This window comes from Aspergillus fischeri, genomic scaffold (assembly GCF_000149645.3).
Source record: "Aspergillus fischeri NRRL 181 1099437636247 genomic scaffold, whole genome shotgun sequence".
NCBI classification, from domain to species: domain Eukaryota; kingdom Fungi; phylum Ascomycota; class Eurotiomycetes; order Eurotiales; family Aspergillaceae; genus Aspergillus; species Aspergillus fischeri.
In genome coordinates this window covers 707,357-733,361 of record NW_001509772.1, presented here as the reverse complement: position 1 = coordinate 733,361, position 26,005 = coordinate 707,357, and the positions used below count along the sequence as shown (strand labels likewise).

The 26,005-nt window shown below is 50.3% G+C and overlaps 12 protein-coding genes across 12 annotated transcripts, besides 1 other annotated feature; 3 read left to right on the top strand and 9 right to left on the bottom strand.

Annotated features, from left to right (window-relative positions):
* Window positions 1-74: 74 nt before the first annotated feature.
* On the bottom strand, window positions 75-3,380 carry NFIA_035050 (uncharacterized protein; the record flags this gene model as incomplete). Its single annotated transcript, XM_001265833.1, has 2 exons — window positions 75-3,033; window positions 3,094-3,380. The coding sequence occupies 2 exons, from the start codon at window positions 3,378-3,380 to the stop codon at window positions 75-77; spliced, it is 3,246 nt and encodes a 1,081-aa protein (XP_001265834.1).
* Window positions 2,201-2,320: a microsatellite.
* Window positions 3,381-4,214: 834 nt separating the features above from the next.
* NFIA_035040 (uncharacterized protein) lies at window positions 4,215-5,543 on the bottom strand (the record flags this gene model as incomplete). The annotated part of the gene is made up of 1 exon (XM_001265832.1): window positions 4,215-5,543. One exon carries the CDS (start codon window positions 5,541-5,543, stop codon window positions 4,215-4,217), a length of 1,329 nt encoding a protein of 442 aa, XP_001265833.1.
* Window positions 5,544-6,147: 604 nt separating this feature from the next.
* On the bottom strand, window positions 6,148-6,834 carry NFIA_035030 (DUF4149 domain-containing protein; the record flags this gene model as incomplete). Its single annotated transcript, XM_001265831.1, has 3 exons — window positions 6,148-6,314; window positions 6,369-6,657; window positions 6,715-6,834. The coding sequence occupies 3 exons, from the start codon at window positions 6,832-6,834 to the stop codon at window positions 6,148-6,150; spliced, it is 576 nt and encodes a 191-aa protein (XP_001265832.1).
* A 397-nt stretch (window positions 6,835-7,231) lies between these two features.
* NFIA_035020 (ATP-dependent DNA helicase 2 subunit KU80) lies at window positions 7,232-9,875 on the top strand (the record flags this gene model as incomplete). The annotated part of the gene is made up of 10 exons (XM_001265830.1): window positions 7,232-7,360; window positions 7,419-7,473; window positions 7,530-7,596; window positions 7,645-7,712; window positions 7,775-7,943; window positions 7,993-8,053; window positions 8,106-8,627; window positions 8,685-9,070; window positions 9,123-9,334; window positions 9,388-9,875. The coding sequence occupies 10 exons, from the start codon at window positions 7,232-7,234 to the stop codon at window positions 9,873-9,875; spliced, it is 2,157 nt and encodes a 718-aa protein (XP_001265831.1).
* A 282-nt stretch (window positions 9,876-10,157) lies between these two features.
* On the bottom strand, window positions 10,158-11,361 carry NFIA_035010 (Qc-SNARE protein; the record flags this gene model as incomplete). Its single annotated transcript, XM_001265829.1, has 2 exons — window positions 10,158-10,209; window positions 10,268-11,361. 2 exons carry the CDS (start codon window positions 11,359-11,361, stop codon window positions 10,158-10,160), a joined length of 1,146 nt encoding a protein of 381 aa, XP_001265830.1.
* Window positions 11,362-11,866: 505 nt separating this feature from the next.
* NFIA_035000 (SIP1 domain-containing protein) lies at window positions 11,867-13,347 on the bottom strand (the record flags this gene model as incomplete). The annotated part of the gene is made up of 2 exons (XM_001265828.1): window positions 11,867-12,941; window positions 13,100-13,347. 2 exons carry the CDS (start codon window positions 13,345-13,347, stop codon window positions 11,867-11,869), a joined length of 1,323 nt encoding a protein of 440 aa, XP_001265829.1.
* Window positions 13,348-13,642: 295 nt separating this feature from the next.
* Window positions 13,643-15,367, bottom strand: dps1 (putative aspartyl-tRNA synthetase Dps1; the record flags this gene model as incomplete). The annotated part of the gene is made up of 2 exons (XM_001265827.1): window positions 13,643-14,320; window positions 14,378-15,367. 2 exons carry the CDS (start codon window positions 15,365-15,367, stop codon window positions 13,643-13,645), a joined length of 1,668 nt encoding a protein of 555 aa, XP_001265828.1.
* A 428-nt stretch (window positions 15,368-15,795) lies between these two features.
* NFIA_034980 (putative HAD superfamily hydrolase) lies at window positions 15,796-17,058 on the bottom strand (the record flags this gene model as incomplete). The annotated part of the gene is made up of 2 exons (XM_001265826.1): window positions 15,796-16,876; window positions 16,934-17,058. 2 exons carry the CDS (start codon window positions 17,056-17,058, stop codon window positions 15,796-15,798), a joined length of 1,206 nt encoding a protein of 401 aa, XP_001265827.1.
* Window positions 17,059-17,356: 298 nt separating this feature from the next.
* Window positions 17,357-18,589, top strand: NFIA_034970 (F-box domain protein; the record flags this gene model as incomplete). The annotated part of the gene is made up of 2 exons (XM_001265825.1): window positions 17,357-17,727; window positions 17,824-18,589. The coding sequence occupies 2 exons, from the start codon at window positions 17,357-17,359 to the stop codon at window positions 18,587-18,589; spliced, it is 1,137 nt and encodes a 378-aa protein (XP_001265826.1).
* Window positions 18,590-19,660: 1,071 nt separating this feature from the next.
* NFIA_034960 (coatomer subunit gamma) lies at window positions 19,661-22,742 on the bottom strand (the record flags this gene model as incomplete). The annotated part of the gene is made up of 6 exons (XM_001265824.1): window positions 19,661-19,893; window positions 19,954-20,769; window positions 20,824-21,171; window positions 21,245-22,211; window positions 22,271-22,581; window positions 22,667-22,742. The coding sequence occupies 6 exons, from the start codon at window positions 22,740-22,742 to the stop codon at window positions 19,661-19,663; spliced, it is 2,751 nt and encodes a 916-aa protein (XP_001265825.1).
* Window positions 22,743-23,276: 534 nt separating this feature from the next.
* Window positions 23,277-24,190, top strand: NFIA_034950 (phosducin family protein; the record flags this gene model as incomplete). The annotated part of the gene is made up of 4 exons (XM_001265823.1): window positions 23,277-23,314; window positions 23,379-23,561; window positions 23,638-23,993; window positions 24,048-24,190. The coding sequence occupies 4 exons, from the start codon at window positions 23,277-23,279 to the stop codon at window positions 24,188-24,190; spliced, it is 720 nt and encodes a 239-aa protein (XP_001265824.1).
* A 524-nt stretch (window positions 24,191-24,714) lies between these two features.
* Window positions 24,715-25,784, bottom strand: rsmA (putative bZIP transcription factor (Fcr3); the record flags this gene model as incomplete). The annotated part of the gene is made up of 3 exons (XM_001265822.1): window positions 24,715-25,267; window positions 25,345-25,592; window positions 25,650-25,784. The coding sequence occupies 3 exons, from the start codon at window positions 25,782-25,784 to the stop codon at window positions 24,715-24,717; spliced, it is 936 nt and encodes a 311-aa protein (XP_001265823.1).
* Window positions 25,785-26,005: the final 221 nt, after the last annotated feature.

The window sequence follows — 26,005 nt, the reverse complement described above, 5'->3', positions numbered from 1 at the left end:
AATCCGCAAAAACGATAGAACTAAATCAAAGAAATCTACTGGAAGAGCATTAATTCTGAACTATGCCGTTGAGTTCAAAAGGTCTCACCAAGGTCTCCTTTCGGGTTCTTTTCGGAGGGCAAGGAAACACTCTTTGATCTCTGCGCGGTTGGAGAGTCATCGGCCCACCTGCTTTTGCTCAGTTCAGCAGAAGTGGGTGGCTTTGATGGAACTTGGGCTGAAGCTGGGCTAGCTGGCTGATCCCCTTTATTCCCTCCATGAGTAGGTGTTTTGGATTGAGTCTGGGTCGGAGTTGAGGCCCACCTACTCTTGCTCATTTCGGCAGAGGCAGACTCCGTGCTTGACTTTGAAGGCGACTGAGCTGAAGCCGCGCCAGCTCCTTTGCTATTCTCGCGCTTTGCGGAGAAGGTAGATGCCTCCGGGTTCAAACCGGGTGTTCTTGGGGTGTGCTTCTTAGATGATTTGCCCTTCGCAGACCCCGGTGTCTGAGGCGAATGGGTTCCTTCTGATGTCTTTGGTTGCGCTTGGGTCGCAGTTGAGGGAGCCCACTTACTCTTGCTCATTCCGGCGGAGGCAGACTCAGTGTTTGGCTTCGAAGGCGGCTGGGTTAGAATTGGCGTAATCAACTGGCCCCCTTCAGTCTCTCCATGAGTAGGTGTTTTGGACTGAGCCTGGGTCGAAGTTGAGGGAGCCCACCTACTCTTGCTCAGTTCAGCAGAGGTAGACTCAATGTTGGGCTTTGAAGGCGACTGAGCCGGAGCCTGGCCCTTCTCGTGCCTTGCGGAGGTAGATGTCTCGGTCTTCAGACGGAGGGGTTCTGGGGCGTGCTTCCCAGATGATTTGCCCTTCGCAGACCCCGGTGTCTGAGGAGACTGGGTTCCTACTGATGCCTTCGATTGCGCTATAGTCTCTTTGTGGGTTCCCAATGCAGCAGATTCGTGGCCCTTTTCACCCTCTTGATTATGTTCTGCTCGCGATCCTGCTGTGTCTGCTTTGTCGTGCTTTGCAGCTTCATCACCCCAGCCTGCTACGGGTGATTGCTTTGGACCACTAATTGCTTGGGAAGCTGGTTTTGAAGTCCTAGGACTGATCGGCTCAGACTGGCCACTCGCGCGGTGTTGATCGTCGAATGTCTGTATTTGTTCGTTTATTTGAGCTTCGCTCTTTGGGCTTCCGGCTTCATCCTTTGTAGGTTGGGCTGTCTCCTTTGGCGATCGGGCCTCAAATCCTGCGGCTTGAGCTTCGTCCTGTTGGGGCCCTTCATCGACAACGTCAGTCTCGGTCTTGTGTGCGCCATGCTCTGCAGCAAGATGCTCATCATTCGACTCAGGCTTTTCGACAGGGTCCTGGTTCCTATCGTGTACAGTTACTAGATCAGCGGCGCTCAAGTCGAATTTGATGCCAAGAGCGTCCATGCATTTATGTAGGTGTCCCCAAATACTCATGTTCATGTTCCTTTGATGCCACTTGTATTCTTCGAGCTTATCCTTGGTTTCGGTCGATATATGCATCCGGGCATTCGTTTCCAAGATATTCCTGGTTACTCTGCTGATCTTCTGCTTAATTCCGTCCTCAAGCTCCTTATTCCACTCCAAGGCACGGTTGACTGCCTCGCGCAGACTTTTTTGTTCCAGAGCGTGTGTGTCAAGATCTTTTCTGAACCATTGTACCTCCTTTGCTGAATCATCGATCGCCCTTTCTATATCTTCCAATTGTTTGGCAAGTTGAGGGTCATTGTTCTTCGACTTGATCGCAGCGTTCTTGACTTCATCCAAAGCTTCCATGAGCCCGTGGAGTTGGCTTTTCATTCCTTCAGTTTGTTGCTCGAGGTGCGCGGCTATTTGTTTCAAAGCTTCTTTCACTTGTGTTTCGGTGACGGTTGAGTCGAGCTTCGACTGAATTTCCGCATGCGAATTCTTCAGACTGATTACGGCTTGGTCGAGTTCGTCAAGTTCTTGTTCAATCTGCTCCTTGTCGAGGGGAGTCACTGAAGCCGCACGCTCGAGGGACCGCACACGATTTTCAAGGCTTTGCAGTTGCTCGTGAATGATGGTATCGACACCAACTTGCGAGTCATTACCTTCGCGAGAAAGTGATTGCAATGACGTTCGGAGATTCTCCATGTCTGCTTTGAGACCGCCGATAGTCTCGTTCAGCTGTTCCTGATCGACGACACCAACAGAGAGGGATTGTTGAACCTTTGCAAGTGCGGACTCGATATTATCAATCTGCCTTTTCGCTTCCTCGTGAAGGGCTGAGATATTTGCAAGTGCAGACTCAATGTTACCAATTCGCTTCTTCGCTTCCTCGTCAAGGGCTGCAATATGATCGTCCACTGTTCTGAGAATGCGCTTTTCCATGGCCGATGTTGTCGCCTCCAGCTTGTCCTTGGTGAGAAACTCTTGCTGATACAGACTAAACTCATCAGTTGGATCTTCAAGCTTCTGATCTCCTTGGCCGTGGCCATAGCCGTCTACCGGCTGTTCGTGTAGGTTGATTCTGTGGTCCACCCGTCTACTGAGTTGATTGAGCACCTCCAGGGCACTTTTCACTGCTTCGGTGCAAAACCGAAGGTGACCATCAAAGACTTGTGCGAGTGTCGTTCTGTTTGTTTCCACATCATCTCCTTCCTTGGACTCGGCGAGCATGGAATCGGACTGGAGAACTCTTTGGAAATGGTGCAGATTTTCTAGAATCTCCGTGATCTTTGCTCTAATGTTGACGCTGTCATGCGAAATATCGTCTTTGATACCCAAAGCGACAGCAAAGCGAGCGATACGAATCCAATTCAGGGCCTCTTTCTCGCTTGGAAGGTCTGCTGACTTGTCTGATTTCTGACCCGATGTAGCATCCGTGTCATGCTTGCGGCTGCCCTGGGTGATTCCCTTCCACAACACGAGAATGATAGCAATCAGTACAAGGGCCGTGAAGAAGACAGTCCAGTATAAATCGGCAGAATTCTGATCGAGAGGGATGTCAAAAATTCTTCCGAAGAGCGTGTGATGGATCGTGGTAAGTGGAGGCGGTTGATCACTGCAAGAATTGCCAATATTTATGGGACAAGGGGTCGCCAAGTTTGATTTCTGAACATACTGATCCATAACATTCTTCAGCACGCCACCAAGCTCAATTGAAGTATTCTGTGCTGGGCTCTCACATGGGCCTTCGCATGTGCTTTCACATTTTGCAGCTTCGGGAAACTCGGGAAACACGAGAGGATGCCAATACCTGAGAGTGTAGATGGTGCTGGACACCTGAACAGAGCCAACAAGTCGCTCAAGGAACGTGTGATGAGGATCAACGACGGTGAAGGGGACATGCCAGTAGATTCCAGCGAGATTGGTGGCTAGAGAACTGAGCACGAATATCGTGGCCTCCATCCTCAGCCAGGAGGAAGGAGTTTGGTTTGAGTAGGCAATGTGATATTCGAGATTTCTTTTGAGTCCGAGGTAATACTTGCAATGTCAAGAAGAGGATAGGAGCGAGGAAAATCAAAGAGGGAAACCGGTTCAAGACCTCTTAGTCCCTGGGCAGTACATAGGATATATACCCTCGGATGGGTCTTGCTCGTGGATGAGAATATACCGTGGCAGCGAACAAACGTTCTTTGACAGATGAGGCTCTGAGAGGACGCCATGTTTGCAAACGAGTTGAGTCAAAGAAATGATGACTTCGAGAGTGAACAGAGTCTAGCTAGTTGTGCTTCGGTTATATCAAGTTGCGAAAGAAGATGAAACTTCGAAAGACGGAGTGCTGTCGAGGGGGCAAAGCAGTTAGCAAAGCAGTCGGAATATGGACAAGGGGATAAAGCAATTTGTGGTTGAGCCTAAAATAGTACAAATGATAGAAGGGGAAGAAAGAGTTGTCTTTATCGCAAAGGACTTGCCCTTTATGGATACTTTCTTTGTCCTGGGGAGCTCTGAGCAACAACAACAACCGCCAATACATTCGGATTCAAGCCAAAGGAATACCTACACTTCCCGTGGCAGAGACAAATTAGATCGTGTCTTTGACATTCTCATTACGGATACACCATATATTGTTTTAGAAGTTTACCCGTGGCACTCAACCTTTGAAGGAGATCTACCTAGGTGCGTCCAACTGACAATGCCACCTAGCTTGACTGGTTGAGGTACTCCCAGAACGAACCATAATCAATGCAGACACAGAATTTCTTGCTCCATGCACCCCGACCTTCTTCCCAAAAAGATAATCTAGTGCAAGAAGGGGTTGGGAGACAGGCGAGCCGCTTCGTGGTCTTGCTTGTGCACGCCGTGGCGCCTGTTACGGAACGGGCATCTGCGCTTTCTGGGCCCAGACTCGCTTCTCACAGATCGCTGACCATTGTTCTCTGTCATACGTTTTGCGACTCTCTCACGCCGAATTCTTCGTCCTTCTTCGATTTCCGCTGGTGTGGGTGCAGGGTATCCAGACGCCGTTGCCCACAGCGCCATTCTCGAGATTGGCTCCTCGTCTTCTGATCGTCGCTTTTCGCTCACAGTAAGGCTTGCAGGTTCGTTTTTGTCCACTTTGTCTTGCATAGTCTCGTATTTAGTCTCAGTAGCCTGAGCGGTCGGTGCTTCCTCTGGGAGCGCCATGATACGCTTGGCCGGGGTCTGTATATTATCACTCCTTTCAGCCTCGGAACTGGCGTGTGCGAGAAAGTTGCCCACTTGCTGTCTCCAGTGTTGAAGCTCAGACTGCAAATCCTTGCATTCGGCTTCAATGGCTTCAGGATCTGGAAAACTTCGTCGTGCGCGTTCCAAGTTGTCCGCAAAATTCTTCACTTCCAGGATATGGTGGTCAAATTCGTTCTGGAATTGTGTCTCGAAAGCATCTCGTAGTTCTCTGACTTCAGCATCAAAGAAGGTGGGTAGTTCAGTTGAAACTCGCTCATGTTCCAACGCGATCTGCTTCATCACGCTGTCGATTTGGCCGTTCAGTATTGAAACAGCGGAGCTCATTCTTTTCAATAGAAACGCTTTCCGGGCACGAACTTCGTTGATGAAATCTAGAATCTCAATGTTCGCTACTCGAAAGCAGTGCCTGCGAGAATACCAGGTGCATATTGATGTTACTGCTGGTATGATCAACAGAAAAATCATCACGAAAAGCAAAACTTGCCGGTTGAGAAGTAAAACTTCACTGTGAAGACTCCTGAAAGTCGGTCCATTGGTAAGATGGCCCGAGGTGGAAACCGGATCCTGACTGATTCGACCGCGCCATAGTGAGCCCAGCTCACTCAAACCCGGGTCAAAAAATGTGTGGTTCTTGTGGTGGAGATTATCGGTCCCTAAGCACGCAATATCGGACTCAGGCACTGGCGTGGAAGCAGAAGATGGCTTTACGTTTGATGTGTGCAGTTCCCGCCACTGATCAAGCTTTTTCAAGATACCGTCAACCTTGAAAGCAGACATCCATCTAAAAGCCTTCGAAATATAGATATTGGCGCAAGCCAGATGTTCTGAGATCGATTGGGCGGCCGATATGAAGATAGGGCTGACGACGGTGACCACAACAATTGCAGCGGACAGGATAGACATCTTGCAGTGGCAGGTTGACGACAGTCTGACAAGCAGGATAAGGGAGCAGGAATAAATATCGGTAGAAAACTGGCCCTCTTTTTCTGGTTCTCTCATGACGAAGTGAGGAAGAGGGCAAGATAAATATCCAGACGCTCAAGAATTCAATGGGATACAATCACCTCTGAGACAAAGAGTTGAATGGCATTCAATCTGAAGCGGCCATTCCGCGTACATGTCTCAGTTGCCTCAAAGCATGCATGCAGGCGTGCTTAACAGGGAGCCAAGAATAAAACACAGAAATTGGTTCTTAATCTGCTTCTCGGTTTCAGGCTAGTGACACAAGTTTTACGACCGAAGCCAGAGACGTTCTCAGCCAGACGCTGGTGGATAATGTGTCTCAACACCGTAAGAAATCTCAAAGCGGAATTCAGGTAATGCAATCCGCTGCAACAGAAAACAAGATATCTGCAGAGTTTTCTTTATATTTGCAGATGGGTTGATGTATGATCACCTTGTTGGAACGATACATACAGAGCGTTAAGGACATAAAGGAAGAGTTTGATAGACCAGTAAGCAATCCTGAGGTTAGCGATCAACTGAAATGTTGCAATCAGAGAGCCCTTCAAGACAAGCGCTTGCCGAGCACTGCACCGTAATAGACTGTAGCAACAAGGCTGACCATGTTGATCAGACTTGACAGACCATGAAGTCTGCCGAATTTCTTGTTCAGAGCCATCATCTCCTTTGAGTGGGGAGCAGGGTCGTAGCTCTTCTTGCCATCACGGGTTTCTGCAAAAGTTTAGCAGCCAGTAAGTGAGATGAGATAACAGGGCCCAAGCATACCCTGGTGCTTCCTCTCTTTCATCGTCCTGACAGTGAGTGGGCGCAGGATGACCTGATTGATCAGCCCAGACATTGCAACAGTTGCGAGAGGCAGGAGTGTTCCAAATCGATTCTCAGGAGCGAGAAGTCCGGAAATGCCATTGAGCTGGCCACCTTTGCTGGAAGTTAAGGCGATAACTACGGGGAGTGCGGACTGAAGCGTGAAGTACACGGGGAATATCGAAGTCTGCAACGTTGAGAACTGAGGGCGAGGAAGCACTCGGAAAGCAATGACGCCCCCAATAAATGTCTGTTGCGCCTTGTGTTAACAGCGTAGTGGATATCTAGCTGGCAGAATGAGGTTCACCTGGAACACTTGCACGCCCAATAGGGTACCGTAGCTTGCGGCAGAAGTCAGCGACATGTTCATATCCTGATAACCAGGGATTCCGTACCTGAGAAGATGGTAGGGACGAGGATCAGTCATATTGCCTGTCCAACAATTAATGATGCGCTTTATAATTTGTCAACGGCTCGAGCTGGGATATTCTGATGCAGAGAAGACGATGGGACGGGATCAGATGGTTGTTGGAAGGTGGAGAGCTAGGGAATGTCGGAACATATTTCGACGCACCCCGTCCGCGGAATATGATTGTTGCAACGGGATTTTATTGGTCCTGAAGTATGTACACCTACTACGTGCAATGTCCACGCACCTTCCAATAATGATGTCATGTGCCTTCGCGTTCTGCCTAACACCCAATTGGGAAATATCGCGCGTCTGCCTGGAGCGTCGTGTTTGTCTATGCATCAATGAGCTACCTTTATCTGGCTCTTCCTTCCCTCATCTCCAGACTCAATTTCTCTTCTAGAGCATCTTGATCATGGCTGAAAAGGAAGCAACTGTCTATATCGTGGATGTAGGGAAATCTATGGGGGAGAAGCGCAATGGCCGATCAATGACGGATCTGGAGTGGGCCATGCAATATGTTTGGGATCGCATCACAGCAACTGTGAGCATAGCATTGAGCATGAGAGGCTATGAGCCTGCGGCTAATTGTTGATAACTAGGTGGCCACAGGTCGCAAAACAGCCACAATCGGTGTAATTGGCCTCAAAACAGACGGTAAGACACCAAAGGTCATCAAGTGTCGTCCCTGTTGTACTGACGCAGGAGGACAGAAACCTCCAACGAGCTTGACGATGATCCTCATTTTAAACACATATCAGTGCTTTCTGAGATTCAGCAGTAGGTTTCTTCGTTACGCAGGCTTCATTTGCTGTTCTAATGTACCAGGTTTCTTATGCCAGATATCCGAAGATTGGATGCATTAATCAAGCCGAGCAAGACTGATAAGGGAGATGGTAAGCAACTTTCTCATATTTTCGTTACTCAGGATATCGGCAAGTACTCTGACTCTTTCAAGCTATTTCCGCCATAATTTTGGCTATCCAAATGATCGTCACATATTGCAAGAAATTGAAGTACAAACGGAAAATTGTGCTGGTCACAAATGGCCAAGGATGGATGAGCAATGAGGATCTCGACCAGATAACGAAAAAAATAAAGGAAGATAACATCGACTTGGTTGTTTTGTCAGTAATACCGGCAGAGAGCATGAGGCAGTGTGCTAACTATATCCAGAGGCACTGACTTTGACGACCCTGAGTATGGCTTCAAAGAGGAGGGAAAGGATCCGCGGAAGGTGAGGTCTTATCGTGCTACCAGGAATGATCCTCTCTGACAGAGAATTATAGGCCGAAAACGAGGCTCTTCTTCGCGGACTGGTTGAAGATTGTGACGGCGCATATGGAACGCTGGAACAAGCTATCTCAGAGATGGACATTCCGCGGGCCAAAAAGGTTAGAACGGTAGCGACTTTCAAAGGATTTCTGCAACTAGGTAATCCGGAGGAGTATGACACTGCTCTCCGCATTCCGGTTGAACGGTACTATCGGACATATGTGGCAAAGCCTCCAAGCGCAAGTAGCTTTGTGCTACGCTCAGACGTGGGAGCTGAAGAAGAGCAAGGCGAATCGTCTGAACCACCAAAGTCCCCTCCCGAAGGGGGCGCTCTCACAAGTGTCAGGAACCTGAGAACATACGAGGTCCCTGATGAGAATGCTCCAGGCGGTAAAATCGACGTGGAGCGGGAGGAACTAGCCAAGGGGTACGAATATGGACGGACGGCAGTACATATCAGCGAGACAGACGAGAACATCACAACCCTCGAAACATACGCAGCATTGGAACTGGTTGGGTTCATTCAAACTGACAAAGTGAGTTTAGCTTCTCTGGTTTGCACGTGCGAAACAGGAACTGATGGTCTATTCTAGTATGATCGCTATATGCACATGTCGACAACCAACATTATCATTGGGCAACGTGGCAATGATAAAGCTTCACTGGCACTCTCATCCTTCATTCATGCTCTCTTTGAACTGGAGTGCTATGCTGTTGCTCGCTTGGTGGTCAAAGAGAACAAGCCTCCTGTAATGGTGTTGCTTGCTCCTTCAATTGAACCTGACTATGAGTGCCTCATCGAGGTCCAGCTACCATTCGCGGAAGATGTCCGAACGTATCGTTTCCCTCCTCTGGACAAGGTGATCACTGTCTCTGGTAAAGTAGTAACCGAGCATCGAAATCTGCCGAACAAAGATTTGCTTGATGCAATGAGTGAATATGTGGATAGCATGGAGCTTGTTGATACCGACGAGGACGGGTAAGTTCGTCAATTAGTACCAGTCTGCGCGCTCACGCTAATATATCACCAGAAATCCGGTAGAGGGCCTTCCTATCGACGATTCATTCTCGCCGGTATTGCATCGCATTGATTCTGCGATCCGCTACCGTGCTATACACCCAGATGATCCAGTGCCTCCGCCCTCGAAGAATCTAACAAAGCTGTCTCAGCCGCCACAAGACCTGGTCGAGAAGTCAAAAGCTTATCTACAGAAGCTTATGGAGGTTGCCGATGTCAAAAAAGGTTCGCTCCAATCGGTCCCCTCAAGAAGGTCCCCACTGCTAATCAGTTTCTAGTACCACCCAAAGTTAAAGGACGCAAGCGCGTTCGTGAGAGCGAGAAGCCGCTTTCTGGTCTCGACGTTGATGCCTTACTCCACCAAGAGAAACGGGCCAGAATCTCTCCTACCAATGCGATTCCCGAGTTCAAACAGACTCTCACACAGGCAGAAACGATCGAGACGATCAAAGACGCCGTGAAGCAGATGACGTCAATCATTGAGGATCAGATCAAGAATAGTCTTGGTGATGCAAACTATGATAGGGTCATTGAGGAGATGGGAGTAATGCGGGAGGAGCTTGTTTCTTTCGAGGAACCGGCGTTGTACAATGACTTCCTAAGGCAGCTGAAAGACAATTTGTTGAAGGAGGAACTAGGTGGGGATCGGCGAGAACTTTGGTGGCTACTTCGACGAAATAAGCTGGGGCTGATCAGCCAGTGTGAATCTGATCAATCGGATGTGACTGAGGAACAGGCGAAAGAGGTGAGTCTTCGATGTCATTGAGTTCGAGAGGCATATACTGATGTTCCTCCAAAAACCTAGTTCTTGTCGGCCAAATCTGACAAATCTTGATGCAGGATGTATTAGCTAGCAATTACGGGGAAGTATGACAATAGATACCAATTTGACGAGCTTTCAGACGGTGCCGCCGCCAGAGTAGAATAAAGACAGAGCAAAGTGATAGCCCGCTCAAGTGCCGAAAATAACATGCAAGTCGCTCCTCTAAATGGTTCAAAAACAATGAATAGAACTGTGTAGAAGCAGAAGTGCCGGTGAGACGCCAAACTAGGATATTTTGCCAACCCTCTTCTTCCCGATTTCGATCTTCTTCTCTAACCTTTAGGCGACAGATGTTAGAATGGGGTATTAAAGCCGAAACCAGGGTCCATACATACCTGTCCGTATCTTCATCCGTGAGCTTCAGAAGCTCATTCTGAATCTCCAACTCAGCATTGATAGCAATCCCCAGTTCCTTCTGGCGTTGTACGATCTTCCTCAACTCCTCAATGCTCATATCTTGATCCTCCATCGTCTGCTTCTGCAACTGCAAAACACCTTGGTTATCTAACTCGCGAGTCCGCTCCGTCTCCTTGCCCAGCACCCTCCCCGACCGAGCCGGCTTCCGGCTCGCAGACCCAACCAACGCCTCCTTGTCTTGTATCGACGCAACGGCATTATCAATCCTACTCTTAGCAGCCATGGCGTTCAACAAATCCTCCAACCCATTCTTCTCCTTCTTCGCATTAACCAGCAAGTCCTTTCTCCGTCGAATCTCCCCGTCGCCCAGCGCATTTCCGCTCCCCCAAGCACCCCTCTTCCCAGACGCAGTGGACCTCGCATCCGCATTCGCATCCCCAAGATTCTTCAGCCCGTCCTCCAGCGCCCCGATCAGACTTCCAGCGCGCACAAGACTGCTCTTCGCCCGCGCAGAACTCTCATGCTGCTTCTGCGGCGTCGTCTCCTGATCTCGTCTTGTGAGATGGAGCCGTGCATCATGCAGATGCGACTTCATGTCGCGGTAGCAGTCAAGCCACAGCGTCGGGTCCGTGATCGCGCTCTGGGTGCCCGCCGCGCCGGGCTCCGTGATGGCCGCATGCAGCTTGGCGGAGGTTGTGGTGCTGCCGTTGCCGTTGCCGACGGCGGAACTGGGGAGGTTCAGGAATGCGCGCCAGGCGCTGCAGGTGCGCCACCGGGGGTCGTCTGCTTCGTTGATGGCGCGGAGGTAGGATTCGAGGCCCTGTCGGCGTTCTTCCCGGAGGGTTGGGTTTGAGACGGTGTTGGAGAACCAGTGTTTGCCGGGGAGGGGGGCTGGTGGCGGGGCGTTGGTTTGGTTCAGGAGGGAGGTGTGGAAGGCGACGAAGTCGGAGTAGCGCTTGGAGATGGTGAAGGAGCGCAGGGGGAGGCGGAGGGTGATGTTGTAGATTGTGTAGGGGGGTGAGGTGTGTGAGGTGGTAGCGGTTGGGATGGAGATTTCGACTTTGGGAGCCATGGCGGCGGCTTTACCGGAGGTGCAGGTTATTAGTTATGTACCTTCTTCATCTATATATTGGCTTCATCAGCACGAGAGTACAAATTAACCCTCTTCAGTGTTCGATGGAATTGAGGTGATGAGGAGAGGCATGGTGTTGAAGATGAATGACGGACGGAGATAAGACGTCGGTTGGGGCGCGCAGCCTAAACAATGACGCAAAGAGTCATTCGTCCACTGTTCAGTATACTAGACCACATGTCAAAGCAGGCGCCAGCAGATAGATGTCAAGATATCCCTTAGTCGTAAGGTATGTACGTCTCCTGAAGCAGATGGGTACATTTTATTTACCAAATTCATAAATTTCAATTTTCTACGCTTTGCAGTAGGTAACAGAAGACTGATGCTGGTCCTCAGTCCTTACTAACTGGAAATATCGACACAAGTCAAATTGGGTATCTCGGCTTTTTCTGGGGTAAAAGACTGTCTAGGAGCGTTTCAAATACGGCATTATGTAGAGACCACACTATGTGGCAGGCGATGAGGAATCAATCCACATCTCCCGCTCCTTGAGAAGATCCCTTTGCCCAAAATACTCGCCAACAACAGTGATAATCATATCGAGCATAGCACGGGTTTGCATGGCCACTTCTATGGCACTATCCTTTCGGCTCTCTTCAACGTTATTGGCGACGTCGACATTGTCTGATTTGTCGGGTTCAAGAGTTTCAATTTCATTTCCCTGAAGCATCGCTTGAAGACGCGCTTTGGCTGCGTCGAGGTCTTCTGCAGGCGGCTCCTTTTCCGCATCTTGCATTTCATGGTCAGTCTGCTCAGCGGCCTGATCAGTCTCTTGAGCATTCTCGGGCTGTCCGTGGTCGTCTTCTGGAATCTCGTCATCATCCGACTCCTCATTCGATAGATCACCGTCTCGCCGGGCAGCCTTGGTCTTCTCATCCTCCTCCCTCATCTTTTGCAGTATCTTCACAGCCCTTTTGCCCAAATCTCGGATATCCCCCACTTCCTCGGTCCCCAGTTGTCCGACATCGCGGCACTTGCCCAACAGTCCCCAAGCCCAAGCTCCAATCCGTCTGACTCGTTCCGCATCCCCGCTTCTGACATTCTCGGACATCAGCCTGGCCATTATTCCCAGCACAGCCAGTACGCTGTCCATATCCATACAGGCCAGCTGAACAGTCTGCGGGTCCACCGCCAACAGAAGCCGTCGCCACTCCTTGCGGGCAGTCTTCGAATGTCGGGGGAAACTGATCGGATGCGAATCGTCCAGTGCCGCAATCGCGCTCGATGGTGGCGTGCATTTTAGGATGGATCGGAGAAGGAGGAAGCGATGGTGGAGGAGATTGTAGTAGCTCGACTGCGCTACGGAGTATTCGTCTTCCTGTGGTCCCGTGGCTGCTTGCGCAATTTCCGGTTCGGCAGGAGCGGCCATGTAGACACCATCTGCGAAGATACCGTCGCGCAATGGTGCAGATGCTGATTCAGGCTCTTGCTCTTCTGTGATCACGTCTTTTGTCGTCTCTGTTGGCGTCCCCGCAGGTTTGGGCGCGGTAAACAGGAAAGGTAGGGAGTTAGCTTCGGATCTGTACTCTCATGAAAGAGTCATTGGCCGGCGATTAGCTTCGACACCACCAAATGCTCGTCGCAAGTGAGAACTATACATGGGGCAAATGACATGTAGACATTTAGCAAGCGGGGAACAGGAATAAGATTAACGAGGGATCCGCAAGGAAAAGCTTACCGGACCATGCGAAGATACTCCATCCCATCCTCTGCTTCACCGTAGAACAGCTCATCCTCCACGTCGACATCCAAGCCTGGAAAGGCGCTCTTTTGCCCATACACGGGGTGGTTGCGAGGGCGTTCGTAAGGCGTCACGGCGGGCGTCATCTCGTCGGCATCATCCTCTTCTGCATACGATGGACGGGCACGCTTCGAGTAAGGAGATGAACCAGAGGCAGATGTGGGTGGTTTCCGCTTCTCCGGCATGATTTGAATGTGGGTTTGCGTTTCAGAGCGTTGTTGTTCTGATGCTGGCAGGATTCATGATTCTCCGACCCAAAAAGTTCCAGCCTCGGGAGCTTGGGCCACCTCTTATAAGGGCAGCTCAATGGATGCCTTGCGCCCTTGGCAACTAAAATGGCCTCCTCTGAAAGAACGCTACGCAGACAATCTGATCCGAAATTGTCTCTGAATACGATTATGTGGCTTGTCCAGTCTCATCTTTCCCATTATACTTTTGTTCATACGGGTATGTAATGTCGTCGCTAGCTAAACTAAATGCTTAAGGTCGCAGGCGCTGGGGGTCACGAGGGAACAGACTTGCCAAACGAACGTTAGGCAGGCCCAGGAAGAACATGACGATACGGTTCAGGCCCAAGCCACCACCCGCGTGGGGAGGACAGCCCTGGCGGAAAGCAGCCAGGTAATCTTCGAAGCCCTCCTGCTTGGGATCGAGGCCCTTGGCGATCATCGACTCCTCGAGCTCCTTGATGTCATTGATACGCTGCGCTCCAGACATGATCTCCTCACCACGCATAAAGAAATCATAAGAGTTGGAGAACCTGGGGTCCTGGGGGCAGGCCTTGGTGTAGAAGGGCCGGACGGCCATAGGGAACTTGTCCAGCACGTAGAAATCAGTGTCGTACTTGTCGCGGATGATCTGACCCAACTGCTTCTCCATTGCGGTGGTCAAATCGTTCTCGAATCGCTCCTGCTCAGAAACATCGACACCGGCATCCTTGAGCAGAGCCACACCGTCCATGTAGTTGAGTCTCAGCGCCTTGCCATCCTTGGGAAGCTTGAAGTCGCCAGCCTTGGGGTACGACTTCTGGATAATGGCAATCTGATCCTTGTAACGCTCCTTGAGTTGGCTGAGAATGAAGACGAGGAGGTCCTCGGCAAACTCCAAGACCTCGTGGTAATGGCTGCGGAATGTCTTCTCGAAATCAAGACCGGCGAACTGGAAAATTGATTAGTATCAATCGATTCTCAAAACAAAACAGATTAGTTAGCATACCTCGGTCAGATGTCTGTGAGTGTTGCTCTCCTCAGCACGGAAGACAGGAGCAATCTCGAAGACACTCTCCATGTCACCCGCAATGCACATCTGCTTGTACAACTGGGGGCTCTGCGCCAAGTAGGCGTTGCGCTTGAAGTACTTGACCTCAAACACATTGCTGCCACCCTCTGTGGCGGCACCGACCAACTTGGGAGTGAAAATCCATCTCGATCCGCTCTTGATCATGTACTCTGCGAATAGCTCCGCAACACCACTCGAAATCCAAGTAATGGCCTGGCTAGTCTCTGTTTGTAGATCAAGAACGCGGTTGTCCAGACGAGTCTTGAGAGTCACAATAGGAGCGCCCTCTGCGTCGACCAGATTGCCCTCCTCAGTCGTCTCTGGCGGTGGTCTCTCGGCATCCTTAACCTGCATAGGGAGCATCTGGGCGGCCTCTGAGATCATGTAGACTTTCTGAATGTGAATTTCGAGGTTGCTAAGAGTAGCAGAAGAGATGGGGATGGCAGGCTTCTTGACGATACCGGTAACCTGGACGATGGAGTTGACGTTCAGACCGCCCGTATATTTGACCATCTGTCTCGAGATGGGCTCCGCGGCCGCAATGACAGCCTGCACCTTCTTTCCCTGCTGCCTCAGCATCAGGAAAGCAAGTTTAGCACTCTGAACACGTGCATTGTCCACACGGGCCACCACTGTAACCTCCTTCTCATAGTGGTCCTCGCCGAGCTCGGAGAATTTCGTAGAAGGAACGACATCTTCAGATTCGGGGAGCTGGCCGTACAGGCCCTTGGCGGTATCGTTGGCTTCAGCAGCAGCAGCTTGAGCCTTTTCCTGGGCTGCACGAGCCGCCGCCTTCTCGGCCTTGGCCTTTTCCTTTGCGGCCTTCTTCAAGGCACTCTTGCTGGGACCCTTTTCGGCTCCTTCGGCCGGGGAGGCCGCGGAGGTTTCCTCGGGCTTGGGGCGAACGGGCAATTCGGAGTCCGCCATGGTCGCTGGTGTTTCACGGAGTTTGCAGACTGGATCGGGGGAGGTGGGCGTCGTTATGACTCTCTCAAGCTCATGAGTCAATGAGATGCTTCGACTCACCCCGCCAACCCATACTAGCCCTGAGCCCTAGGAGGGGCTCCATTTGAGTCACGTGTTTGTGCCTTGATGCCTTAGGTATCAACTTATACGGTTATCTTCGGCATGTTTGAAGCTATAAACAAAGGCGAAAGAAATTTATTTGAATCGGTTCTGGAATAACACTACATCTTTCGAAAGCAATTCAATACAGAAAGTCTGTGGTATCTCAGATATAGACCTATTATAACGCAGGTCTGCCAACACTATATATATGCTTGCTTCCACTCGCATAATCCCTAATGCATGCGGTTCGCTCTATAGAAAATGAACTATGCAGTTGATCCAGTCTTTCACTTGGTGAGTTTCCACCCAGAAGACTTTATTCCCCATTCGACAGCCTTTTGTACATCGTCAACGATGACTTTTGGAGTCCAAGCGGGTTCTCCTCCCCTGTAGACACCAGTGCGCACAAGGATCGAATGCCAGTTGCTGCCATTTCCGCTGCGGTAGCTGTTTGCGCCTCGGATATCGGACTCTGGGTTGTCCCCGACCATATAAACGTTCCGTAGTGGCTTAGTGCCATCCGTTCCAAAGATCCTTGTGCGATTGCGCAGCAGTTGTCGCTCCGCGAACTCATACGTTCCTTGGTATGGCTTCCCGATGATCGTCTTCTTCAGCTCGACGCCTTTGCTTGGCCCTCCGGTAATCGCGGCCCAGGTTCCTTCCAAGGCCTCGCGAAAACCTCCTTGGCCCAGACGCGGTAAATGGTAAGCAGCTGCCCACCACAAGTCGGGGTTTGAAAAGTACAGATGTGGCTGGCCGTCTTGCAAGAATCCCCTGTTTGGGAGATCCGTTCGCCCATTCTTGTCCGATACTGTGCCCAATACACCCTGCGATGATAGTAGAAGGTCGATAATCACATGAGCGTCCAAGCCCCAGTCGCGGGGGTCATTGAACACGAAGATAGCATCAATCTTCAACCCCTTGGTTGGGTCCCGAGGGTCCAGCGGGTTCGGTATCGGCCTCGCAAATTTCTCGTAGTAATCTTTGAAAACTTTGGAGAAAGGCCAAATGGATGGATTGGCCATGAAAATATCGCCAGGAGTCAGCACATTCTTGAAGCCATACTGCTCCGCAACCCGACGACAGCCATCACCGTCACCTCCGACAACTAACACACGTTTATTCTCCAAGGAGCTGTGTTCATCTGGCCCCTTCACAAGCTCCGCAAAAGGAGAATGGCTTTGGATGATGACTGAGGCGTCCAATGGTACCTTGAGCTTCTCACTGATCTCCGCCACTCGCTCTGTCTCATGTTTCCCACCGCCATTTGTCAAAAGAATAAATGGAATTCCTTGGCCCTTGAGCAATGCTAGCGACTCCGCCGCACCGGGGATAGGCTTGGACGACCGGAGGAGTACACCATCGATGCTAGGTCACGATGTGGTTAGCGAGGGCATTCACAGATTGCGATGGTCTTGAACTTACTCGAATGCGAATGCAAAGTCTGGAATCTGAGATATGGAAGTTGCAGTTTGGATGGCTCTGCGACAAGAGTAAGAGTATGCGCTCTGCAGTCGTCCAAGAGAGCGCCAAAGAGGTTGCGGTCTCATTCTAAGCAGACGTAGCTAAACAGAAGATGTGTATGCTCTGTATCATTGATATACGCACATAAATATATATTGACAATGGTGCAATTGAGTGTAGAAGGTGAATTGACGGAGTCGGAGAAGGGGAGATAAAGCGGAGTCACACAGAACAGCGGGCAGCGGACGGACACAAATGAGATCATTCCCCGGTTATTTAATCTCTTATCGGACCAACATCAACGGCTCTCTACACGGCTTTTCATCTTAGGTGTCTCTCTACTCTGCGCCAGTATCATGGCATTCAGCATCTTATACGCCCCTGATGCACCCTACTCACCAAATCTATCTGCCTACTGAAATTGTTGTGCAAATCGTCCGCTTTGTGGCTGCAGATGAAGCCCATCGTCAAGAGGCGCTATATGCATGCTGCTTAGTATCGCGTCAGTGGTATTCCGCAGCCGTCTCCTTTCTGTATGAAAAGCCCCGGCTACATATCGGAAACTCTTTCCAGCAGTTTGTATCAACTTGCTCAGGAGTCGGTGGACGGAGGAATAAATTGAATCTGGGAAGTTTTGTCCGCCGCCTGGATCTCAGTCGGCTGGTGCACCATAGCTCCAACAGCGTGACTGCCAGACTGCTTGGCCGAGTCAAGGCGAACCTGGAAGTTTTCGTGGCTCCAAGGGTGTCATTTGCGTAAGTATTGGTTCTCCCGTTTGGATTTGCCGGTTTTCTTCTCTTAATGCTTCCGACCTTGCATCAATCGAGATTTGCCGCTAACATGAGTTACAGTGTCAATAGCCTTCCTGCTCTGTCAAAATGCACGAATCTCCGCCATCTTGATCTCTCCCTGGTTGCGGATCCGATCGCCTTCCCCAATCTTAAGAAAGCGTTAAGTCGTCTACCGCGACTGCGTACTCTTCGAATTCCCCGCTCAACCAATCTCGATGTCCCCGACTCATCACGAACAGAATGGCCTCCCCTCCTTCATAAACTGCAACTGAGCGGTCACTTCTCAGCCACTACGATCCCCTCATTTTACTGGCCGCCTGCTCTCACCAGCCTGACTTTGAAGAATTGCACGGATTTGTCGGTGACGAACATTGCCTGCTTGTTCAGTAGTCCGCAGCTGAGCGAGACCCTAAAACACCTTACAATATCCTACGCAAATCGTGGGCTTGAGCCCGGGTCTATCAATGCTGTGACGGCGTTCTTACCCAACCTGACATATCTAAGCGTCCCCGGCGATATGGTAGATGAGACATTCTTCGATGTTCTATACTTCCTGTCACCTCCTTTGGCTCTTGAAGTGCTCGAGTTCGACATGCCTCACTTGGACCCAGTACTCCATTTTGAAACAGCATCCTTAATCATGGCGCTGGACAAAGGCCTGAGTAATGTCCGTTCCGTCGGTTTTTCGGATATATTCTGCACCGACGAGCGCATTGTCGAAGACGAAGAAGTTGACGATGTCCTTCATAAACATGCTAAGCAGAGAGCTGAACAAGGTGCGCCGACCGCGGTCGACGAAACTGAAGTCGGAGTATATTACATGTGACTGGCATGGCTCTCCGATTCTATGAGATTGCATGTACTCGCCGCAGATGACTTATGATAATGACTTATGACCTCGGTAAACTGTTACCTCCATGATGACAAAAGTAACTCGCCAGTGTGAACTTTACAGCATATCTCTTTACATTTTGCGGACGTCATGTACTCTAGACACAGTTGCTTCACAGCTAGAATGTATCAATTATGATGTACTGCCAAAATGCATGACCCGTTTACCATGTACAGGCTGGACAAGTCCAGAGTTTATGCTATGTAAGAATTTCCGAACCTTAAATCATCAATTTCCTGAAGCTCATTCAAAGAGGGTTTCCTTTCATGAGTACGGATGCAGGGCTGTGGATGGGAAATCCCTCGCTCGCTGTATAGACATATATATCGTTCCCCCGATGAGCAGCAAATGCGGACAAAAGCTCAAAGCGCTTACACAGGTAGCGCTTGAGTGACAACAAAGATGTCTGGTCAGACAACAAGGTTAGGAAGAAATCAATCTGTAGCTCTGCAAGTCTTATTGCGGCGAGATTTTCGTGGGCAGCTGTCGACTTTGAATTTCCGTGGAATGGCCTCAGAGAAATGAGGTATGGTATCAAGAAGCGCTGACCATAATGAATTCTTTCAAGGCTACAGTATCACACTGCACAAGTCTGGTCGACAGATATAGAACAATGACCTGAAACATTTTTGATAGGTTTGCTTCTTCGACGACTAAGTACAACCAAGGTCTAACTAAGGATCCTCGAGTCATAATACTGCCCTCCTGGGACGGTAATGCTATGAGAGGGTGAGGGAACCAAAGGTACGGAACGTCCAGAAGATGGAACGAAACAGGGAATATGGGTAAAAGGATCAAAGAAAATGTAGAGACCAAGTGGATAACGGGGTTTGGCGACTACACAAAATAGTCATCGCATCTAGCTTGACACCTGAATTATTGGTAGAAACTGGCAATTGAAGGAAAAAGGAACAAAACGCAGGATATGGTTCTGGTCTCATGAAAATGCAGAATCCGTCGTTAGTGCACGCCTGCTGAAACGTGCACCCATTACAATATACAACCTTAAGCAAGAGCTGCCATGACAGCGGGAGCGACACCTTCCTCCTCCGCTCGAATGGTGATCTTGGTAGTGACACCCGTCTTGCTTGAGAAAGCCATCTTGATCAAAGCTGCAACCCTACCACCTGACACAGTCTTTCCGAAGAGCTTGAGCGTATGTGTGCTGTTGCTTAGAGCCACATCTGAGCCTTCTAGAGGCTGGAGAGAAAGGGCAGTGATCAATTGCTCGGTGGCATCTGCAGTCAAGTCAGTATATCGAATTGGATTCACGTTGAAACATCGAATTCGAGACGCACCTGAAATGCTCTTCATGTTACTGAGTTGCAGTGTCTCGCTGACTTCCTCCCCGTTCGCGCCGGTCTGCTCCCAGACGTGGTCAAAGCTGCCGGCAAACGTGGGAATGACATAGTCGCTGCCAGTAAGCTCCAAGTCCTCGACTTGATACTCGTCCTCATATCCGCTATCCTCCGGCTCTCCGGAGGTAGGGTCGATCTCTTTGCTGGTAAATTTCAAGATATTCGTAAATGATGTGACAGGGAAGCTGTGTTCGCCGGCGAGTTTCTTGAAGGTGACGTATACGATACCAGGCTCGTTTGTAGCCAGCTTGGGAGCTGGCACGATGAACTCTTCTTCCAGGACCTCTTCCTCGGAAGGAGTGGCGACTACCGTTACATCCTCAAGTACCGTATCGGGCAGAGTGTTCTTGATGTCGTATTGCACCACAATGTGCTCCTTGAAAACATGCTTGACAGCTGTCACCACGTATTCGGTCTCGCTCTCAGTAAGCTCAACAGGCACAGAGGACTTGAGCAAAGTTCCGTATGCCTTGAGCTCGGGAATTTGCATGAGTTGCTCGGCATATTTCTGAGTTGCCGCTGCGGTTGCCGCCTCGGCGACGCCGTTGGCCTTGCCTTTGGGAGGGCCCGCAGAAGGAGCCTTGAGGGTGGGTGTTGCAGTCGTGAGCTTCTTGGTCCTCTCTTCGGCCAATGCTTGTTCTTGTGTGACAACAGGAACCGTGGAAACGTCGAAAGCCGCGGCAAATGTCTCCTTGTCTGTCGATGTCACGTACATGACAAGCTGGTGTTCGAACGTAGAAAGTGAAAACATAGAATCTAGTTCTGTAAGTTTTCGAAAATATCAGATTGAATCAGAAGACTTATACATACCGTTCTTGATGAACCGCTCGGCCATCTCGTCCTCTTCCGCCATAAGACGAAGATTGAGGGCAGCTCGGTCTCGTACCTCATCGTCCGTATCGTCAAGGCAGCGTGTAAGGAGGACGGAGACACTGGATTTCACTTCAGGGTCCTTCTGTCCGACGCCAAACTTGGCCAGGGCCGTTACAGCGGCAGCTCGTACGATAGCATTCTCCAGGACGACTCTATTGTAGATGTAGCGAATGTACTTAGTGGGGTGAGATGTCTTGGGCCCTTCCATACCGAGAAGGTGCAGAATTCGGACCGACAACTTGGTGAATTCACAGTCCTCAATGAACTCGCAGAGGTGGGCAAGGGCTAGTTATTGTTAGTTGGGTTGCCAAACAAGCAGGGTAAAAAGAGGCGGAATAGTAGGGTTGGGGGTTCGCACCGTCTTCTTTGCTCTCAGGAACGAATTTAATCAGGTCGAACATGCTTTCAACGACACTCCGCTTGAATTCATATCCACCCTCGTCCCTGAGAATGCCGCTGAGGAACGCCAGCATACCGGCCTGCTTGCTGGGGAACTTCAAGCAGAGAGTCCGAATAGCCTCAACAATAGTGATCTTGAACTCATCCGTGATATCAGCCATAAAACCGGAGATCTGCTTCATCAAGCGATCAACACTGGCCTCGTTGCCAGTCTTGAGCAGCGTTGTGATGGCGAAAGTGGCGATGGAACGGTTGGAGTTGGAGATAAGAGATTCAATGTCAGGGTTGCACACATTGACAACATGAGGCTTGAAACTGGCAAAGTTGTGGAGGATACGAATGGCAGCAAACTTAGTGATGGCGCGGGGAGAAGAGAGGAACAACTGGAGAACATGAACAGCCTGTGACGCTTCCGCATCGGTAACATCGCGCATATCGCAGATTGCCTTTGCCGCCTCGAAGTTGACCATCTCATGCTTATGCCGGAGCCAGCCATCGAGCATCTGCATCATCGGTTTCCTCAGGCCTGGATCCTCCTCCGCCAACTTCGCTGCTAATCGCACCAACAATACCAGCGCGGCGGGGCTCTTCACAACACCAGCTGCTCCATACTGCTGAACCATCTTCACCAACGCCATCCTATCATGAGAGCGCATCTGGTACAGGAGACCAATGGCATGATATTGAGTCATAAAGTTTGATTGCGAGATAGCGTGACTCGAAGAGCTGCCGCCGAAGCCAAGGAAACCGGTCGACGACTTCGATGCGGATGCAGCTTCCTGCGTCTCACTCTGCCATCTACGGACGACATCGCGCGCAATTGGAAGGAGGTGGTATGAAGAAACCAGAGCGGCGGAGGAGACAGAAGGGGTCTTGTCGACAATAGCGGTTTTGATCAATCGCTCGATACCTTGCACGGTGGTGGCCTTTAGAGATTGCATCAGCTACTAAGCTTAAAGAATGTAGTATAACCAAGGATGCTCACATCAATGATGCGGCACAGAGCCCGAATGGCGTTTGCTCTGTAGAGGATGTCGCTACCGACAGCGGTATCCTTCATGATAATGCTTGTTGACATGATGACATCCTCGGCCGTGTTCGCGAGTTCCTTCAGAATCAGATAGACCATTTGCCGCAGGGAAGGGTCCTTGTTCTGGAACAGCTTCGAAATGCCGAAGAATAGAGTGGTCGCCTCATTCGTGGGGAATTGCTCCCCCGTAAACATAAGGACAGCGATCTTGGTCAGGAGGGTTCGACATCTTCGTGGAGAGATTGGCGAGGAATTGAAGAGACGTGCTATCAACCGACAAAGGGAAGAACATGGTTAGTTGATTGCCTGGTAGTTTGGTAGCATCTTCAGGGGAACTGATAATCCACTTACCATCTTGGAAGACGGAGGTCCGATCGAGCTTGATCATGACCTGATCAGCGTCCTCATCCTTTTTGACGTAACTCATGGTGAAAGAAGCTGCTGATCTAACAGCAGCGGAGAGCTCTGTTCTGATACCCTCTTCTGTTGTAGGTTACTGGTAAAGGTTACGCCGGAGTCAACAGTGGAATAAGGACGGGTGGGTAAGTATTATGGGTAAGTCAGTTGCAATTGGGTGTGCAGGCGGTGTAAACGATTAACGCGCCCTCATTATCCGCGAGGGGTGAGGTAAAAGAAGAGAAAAGCGAAAGGCCAGGCCAGTAGGAGCAGTGTCCAATCTCAAGGCAAGGCTACCGACCCTGTTCCAGGGGAGAATCGAGCATGAATGGAGAGGTTGTTGCCAAAGCAGCTCCCAATGCCGTCGTACAATCTCCAGGTGGCCTTCCGCGTCTGTGGGTGCTCTAGCCACTGTGGCTGATGCTGCAAACAGAGCAAACACGCGGCATGCATCATATCATCATCTCAGGTACTCGGGAGCCTCAACAAACAATTGCATGCGAGCTATCATTCTATCTAAACTTGCGATTTCTATTTCTCACGATAGATCAACTTATTTCTCATCATGGAAGTCCAGGTAAACCCCAACGAGGACACCGAGTGGTAGGCAAACTCAATCTCCGTAATTTCCTCATCAAAGCCCCGAAAATCACTCACCCCGCCATAGGAATGACATTCTCCGCAAGCATGGCATTATCCCCGAAAAGCCCCAGGACCCTGAACCATTGATCCAAGAGGCCCTCGTGGAGGCCGAACGAAAAGCACATGAGAACAGGCTCGAAGACAAAGACCTCGATGAGCTGCATGATCTCGAAGATGAAGAAGACGAAGAATTCCTCGAACAATACCGGTACGTGGCCAACCATGAGAGTTCTGGTATCCTCGGCTGCGGGCTTTGGGGCTTTCAAGTACTGACCAAAATCCAGCCAAAAGCGCCTCGCTGAACTCTCTACCCTCCAGAAAACCAGCATCTACAACCAAGTCTACCCCTTACAAAAAGTTGACTACGCCCGCGAGGTAACAGAAGCCTCCAGCAAATCGTTCGTGCTCGTCCACCTCACATCAACCAGCGGGAACGTCGAGTCGCGGATCCTGTCCGACCTGTGGCGTCAACTAGCTATGAAATACGGCGACATTAAATTCTGCGAGATCCGCGGCGATATGTGCATTGAAGGGTACCCGGAGCGGAATACGCCGACGATTCTGGTATACAAGGACGGAGAGATTAGGAGGCAGCTTGTCACATTACGGGAGCTCAACGGACCCAAGACTAAGCTTGAAGGTGCGTTTATTGATGATTATTGTTGTATAGATGTTGGCTGAAGTTGTCTCGCAGACCTTGAGCGAATGCTAGTGGATCTGGGCGCCTTGAAAGAAAGCGATGTCCGGCTAAAGAAGCGATCTTACTCGTTCGACGAGGAGCGTCAATCAAACATTCGGAATGCGAACGTCGAAGATTACGATGATGATTGGGACTAAGGAAACGATGACTGCGAATTATCTTCTAGTACAACATTGCTATTATCATGCTGATTATACGATAACGGTTCGTCGATCTTTTTACACTCAAACGATGCATACGTTGAAATCTGGGACAAACCGAAAACAACATGGGTCAACTGGGGTTGTTGATCAACTCTCCTGCATTTAAGATTGCGACTTTAGGTTCATATCAAAGGATAGGTGACTGGGGAATGACAATTAGTCCTTCATGATTACAAGCATGTATATACCAAATTGTGAACCATTCAGTCGTCCGATAATGCCGCCGCAAACGCTAGCATTCTCGGCAATCATTACTTCATATCCCAACCAGCAGTCATGCGTGCGTTGATGACATAAATGAGAAAGATCATTTGATGAGCGTATATCAATCCCAGACACGATTCCTGCGCCAAATAACACCCTTCGACATAGCGCCGTATCCTCCCATAATCAGCTTCCAAACGCACCAAAATCCATGTTCCAAATCATAACTCAGTCCAAATTCGCCCCTGCCAAGGTCATATCAATTCATCGCGGCCAGCCGCAGCACTCGCCTCAATGGCCCGGAGCACCTGGCCCTCCCTGAACGCCGGACCCTGTCCATTACACTGAGCCATCCCCTTCAACCGATTAGAGACATCCCCGATATCGACCAGACCCTGCTTGTACAGCTCATGCCCCTGGATCAGATCCCAGGTCGCCCCGGCATCGAGGAGCCTCTCGCCCGTCTTCTCGCAGATCGTCACCCGATGCGTAGGCGCCGGCTCCCCCTTCGGCACAAGATTCGTGTAAAAGTCAGTAGGGGTGTACTTCATCGGACCTGTGACGGTTGGCTCCGAGTCCAGATGACGGCCTTGCGAACTCGCCAATTGGCCTGTGGTGGCCCGTAGGACCTCATTCTCCGTTGCGTACTTGGCCAGCTCCCGCTTCAGCCGTTCGTTATCGGCGGCTAGGGTGGTGGATTCTTGCTCGAGTGTGCTGACTTTCTCTTCCAGTTCGCGGACATGGCGCTCCTTTCGCTCGCGGAACGCTCGCTGACTGGAGGCACCGATGGGGGATATGTTAGCCGCACTTATTCCACAGCATGCTTCCAGCGCGGGCGTGTATTGTAGCCCTAACACTTTCACAGGAACGAATGGATCACATACGCAGCTCGGTTCTGTGCCTTGCGCTTGCTTTGTGCTGGAGTCAAATTGTCCTTTTCCTCGCTGCTGCTCCGATGCTGGAGTTGGTCATCGCCGCCTTCGACAGATCCAGGCTCCGCATGGCTAGGGAATTCATTGCTCGAAACTGAGTGTTTGGAGAAGGATTCAGGTGGGGAGTGCGGCGGAGGGACGAAGGACGAAGGGGCGGCGGGGTTCTGAATGCGAAAGGAAGGATCGAACGAATGATAATTCTAGGTCAAGACAGGGTTAGTATCAGTTCAGCAGAATGGGCGACGTAGGGAAACAACTAGAGAACTGAATGGATCATTAATATCATCGCCATTAGGCGCTGGGTTGTTCTGATCGGGTGTAGGTAGTCCGTGGAGATCGTACACGGAGAACGGCTGCTGTGACTGAGGATTGGAATAAAATGAGTAGTCCATATCTCCGCACTTGTCTCAACCAAAGTACGTCTTCTTGCAGTGGATGGCCGGCCTATAAGAGAGCAGGTAAGAATACAATGTTGATAAAATCGCTGAGACACTTCCTCTCTTATCGATGGGAGACAGCGGTCAGGATGGTACGGAGACAGATTTAATGGGGCTGAGCCTTGGATCTGCTTTTTGTTCGGAGAACCCAAGAAACTAAGAGTACAGGAACAACT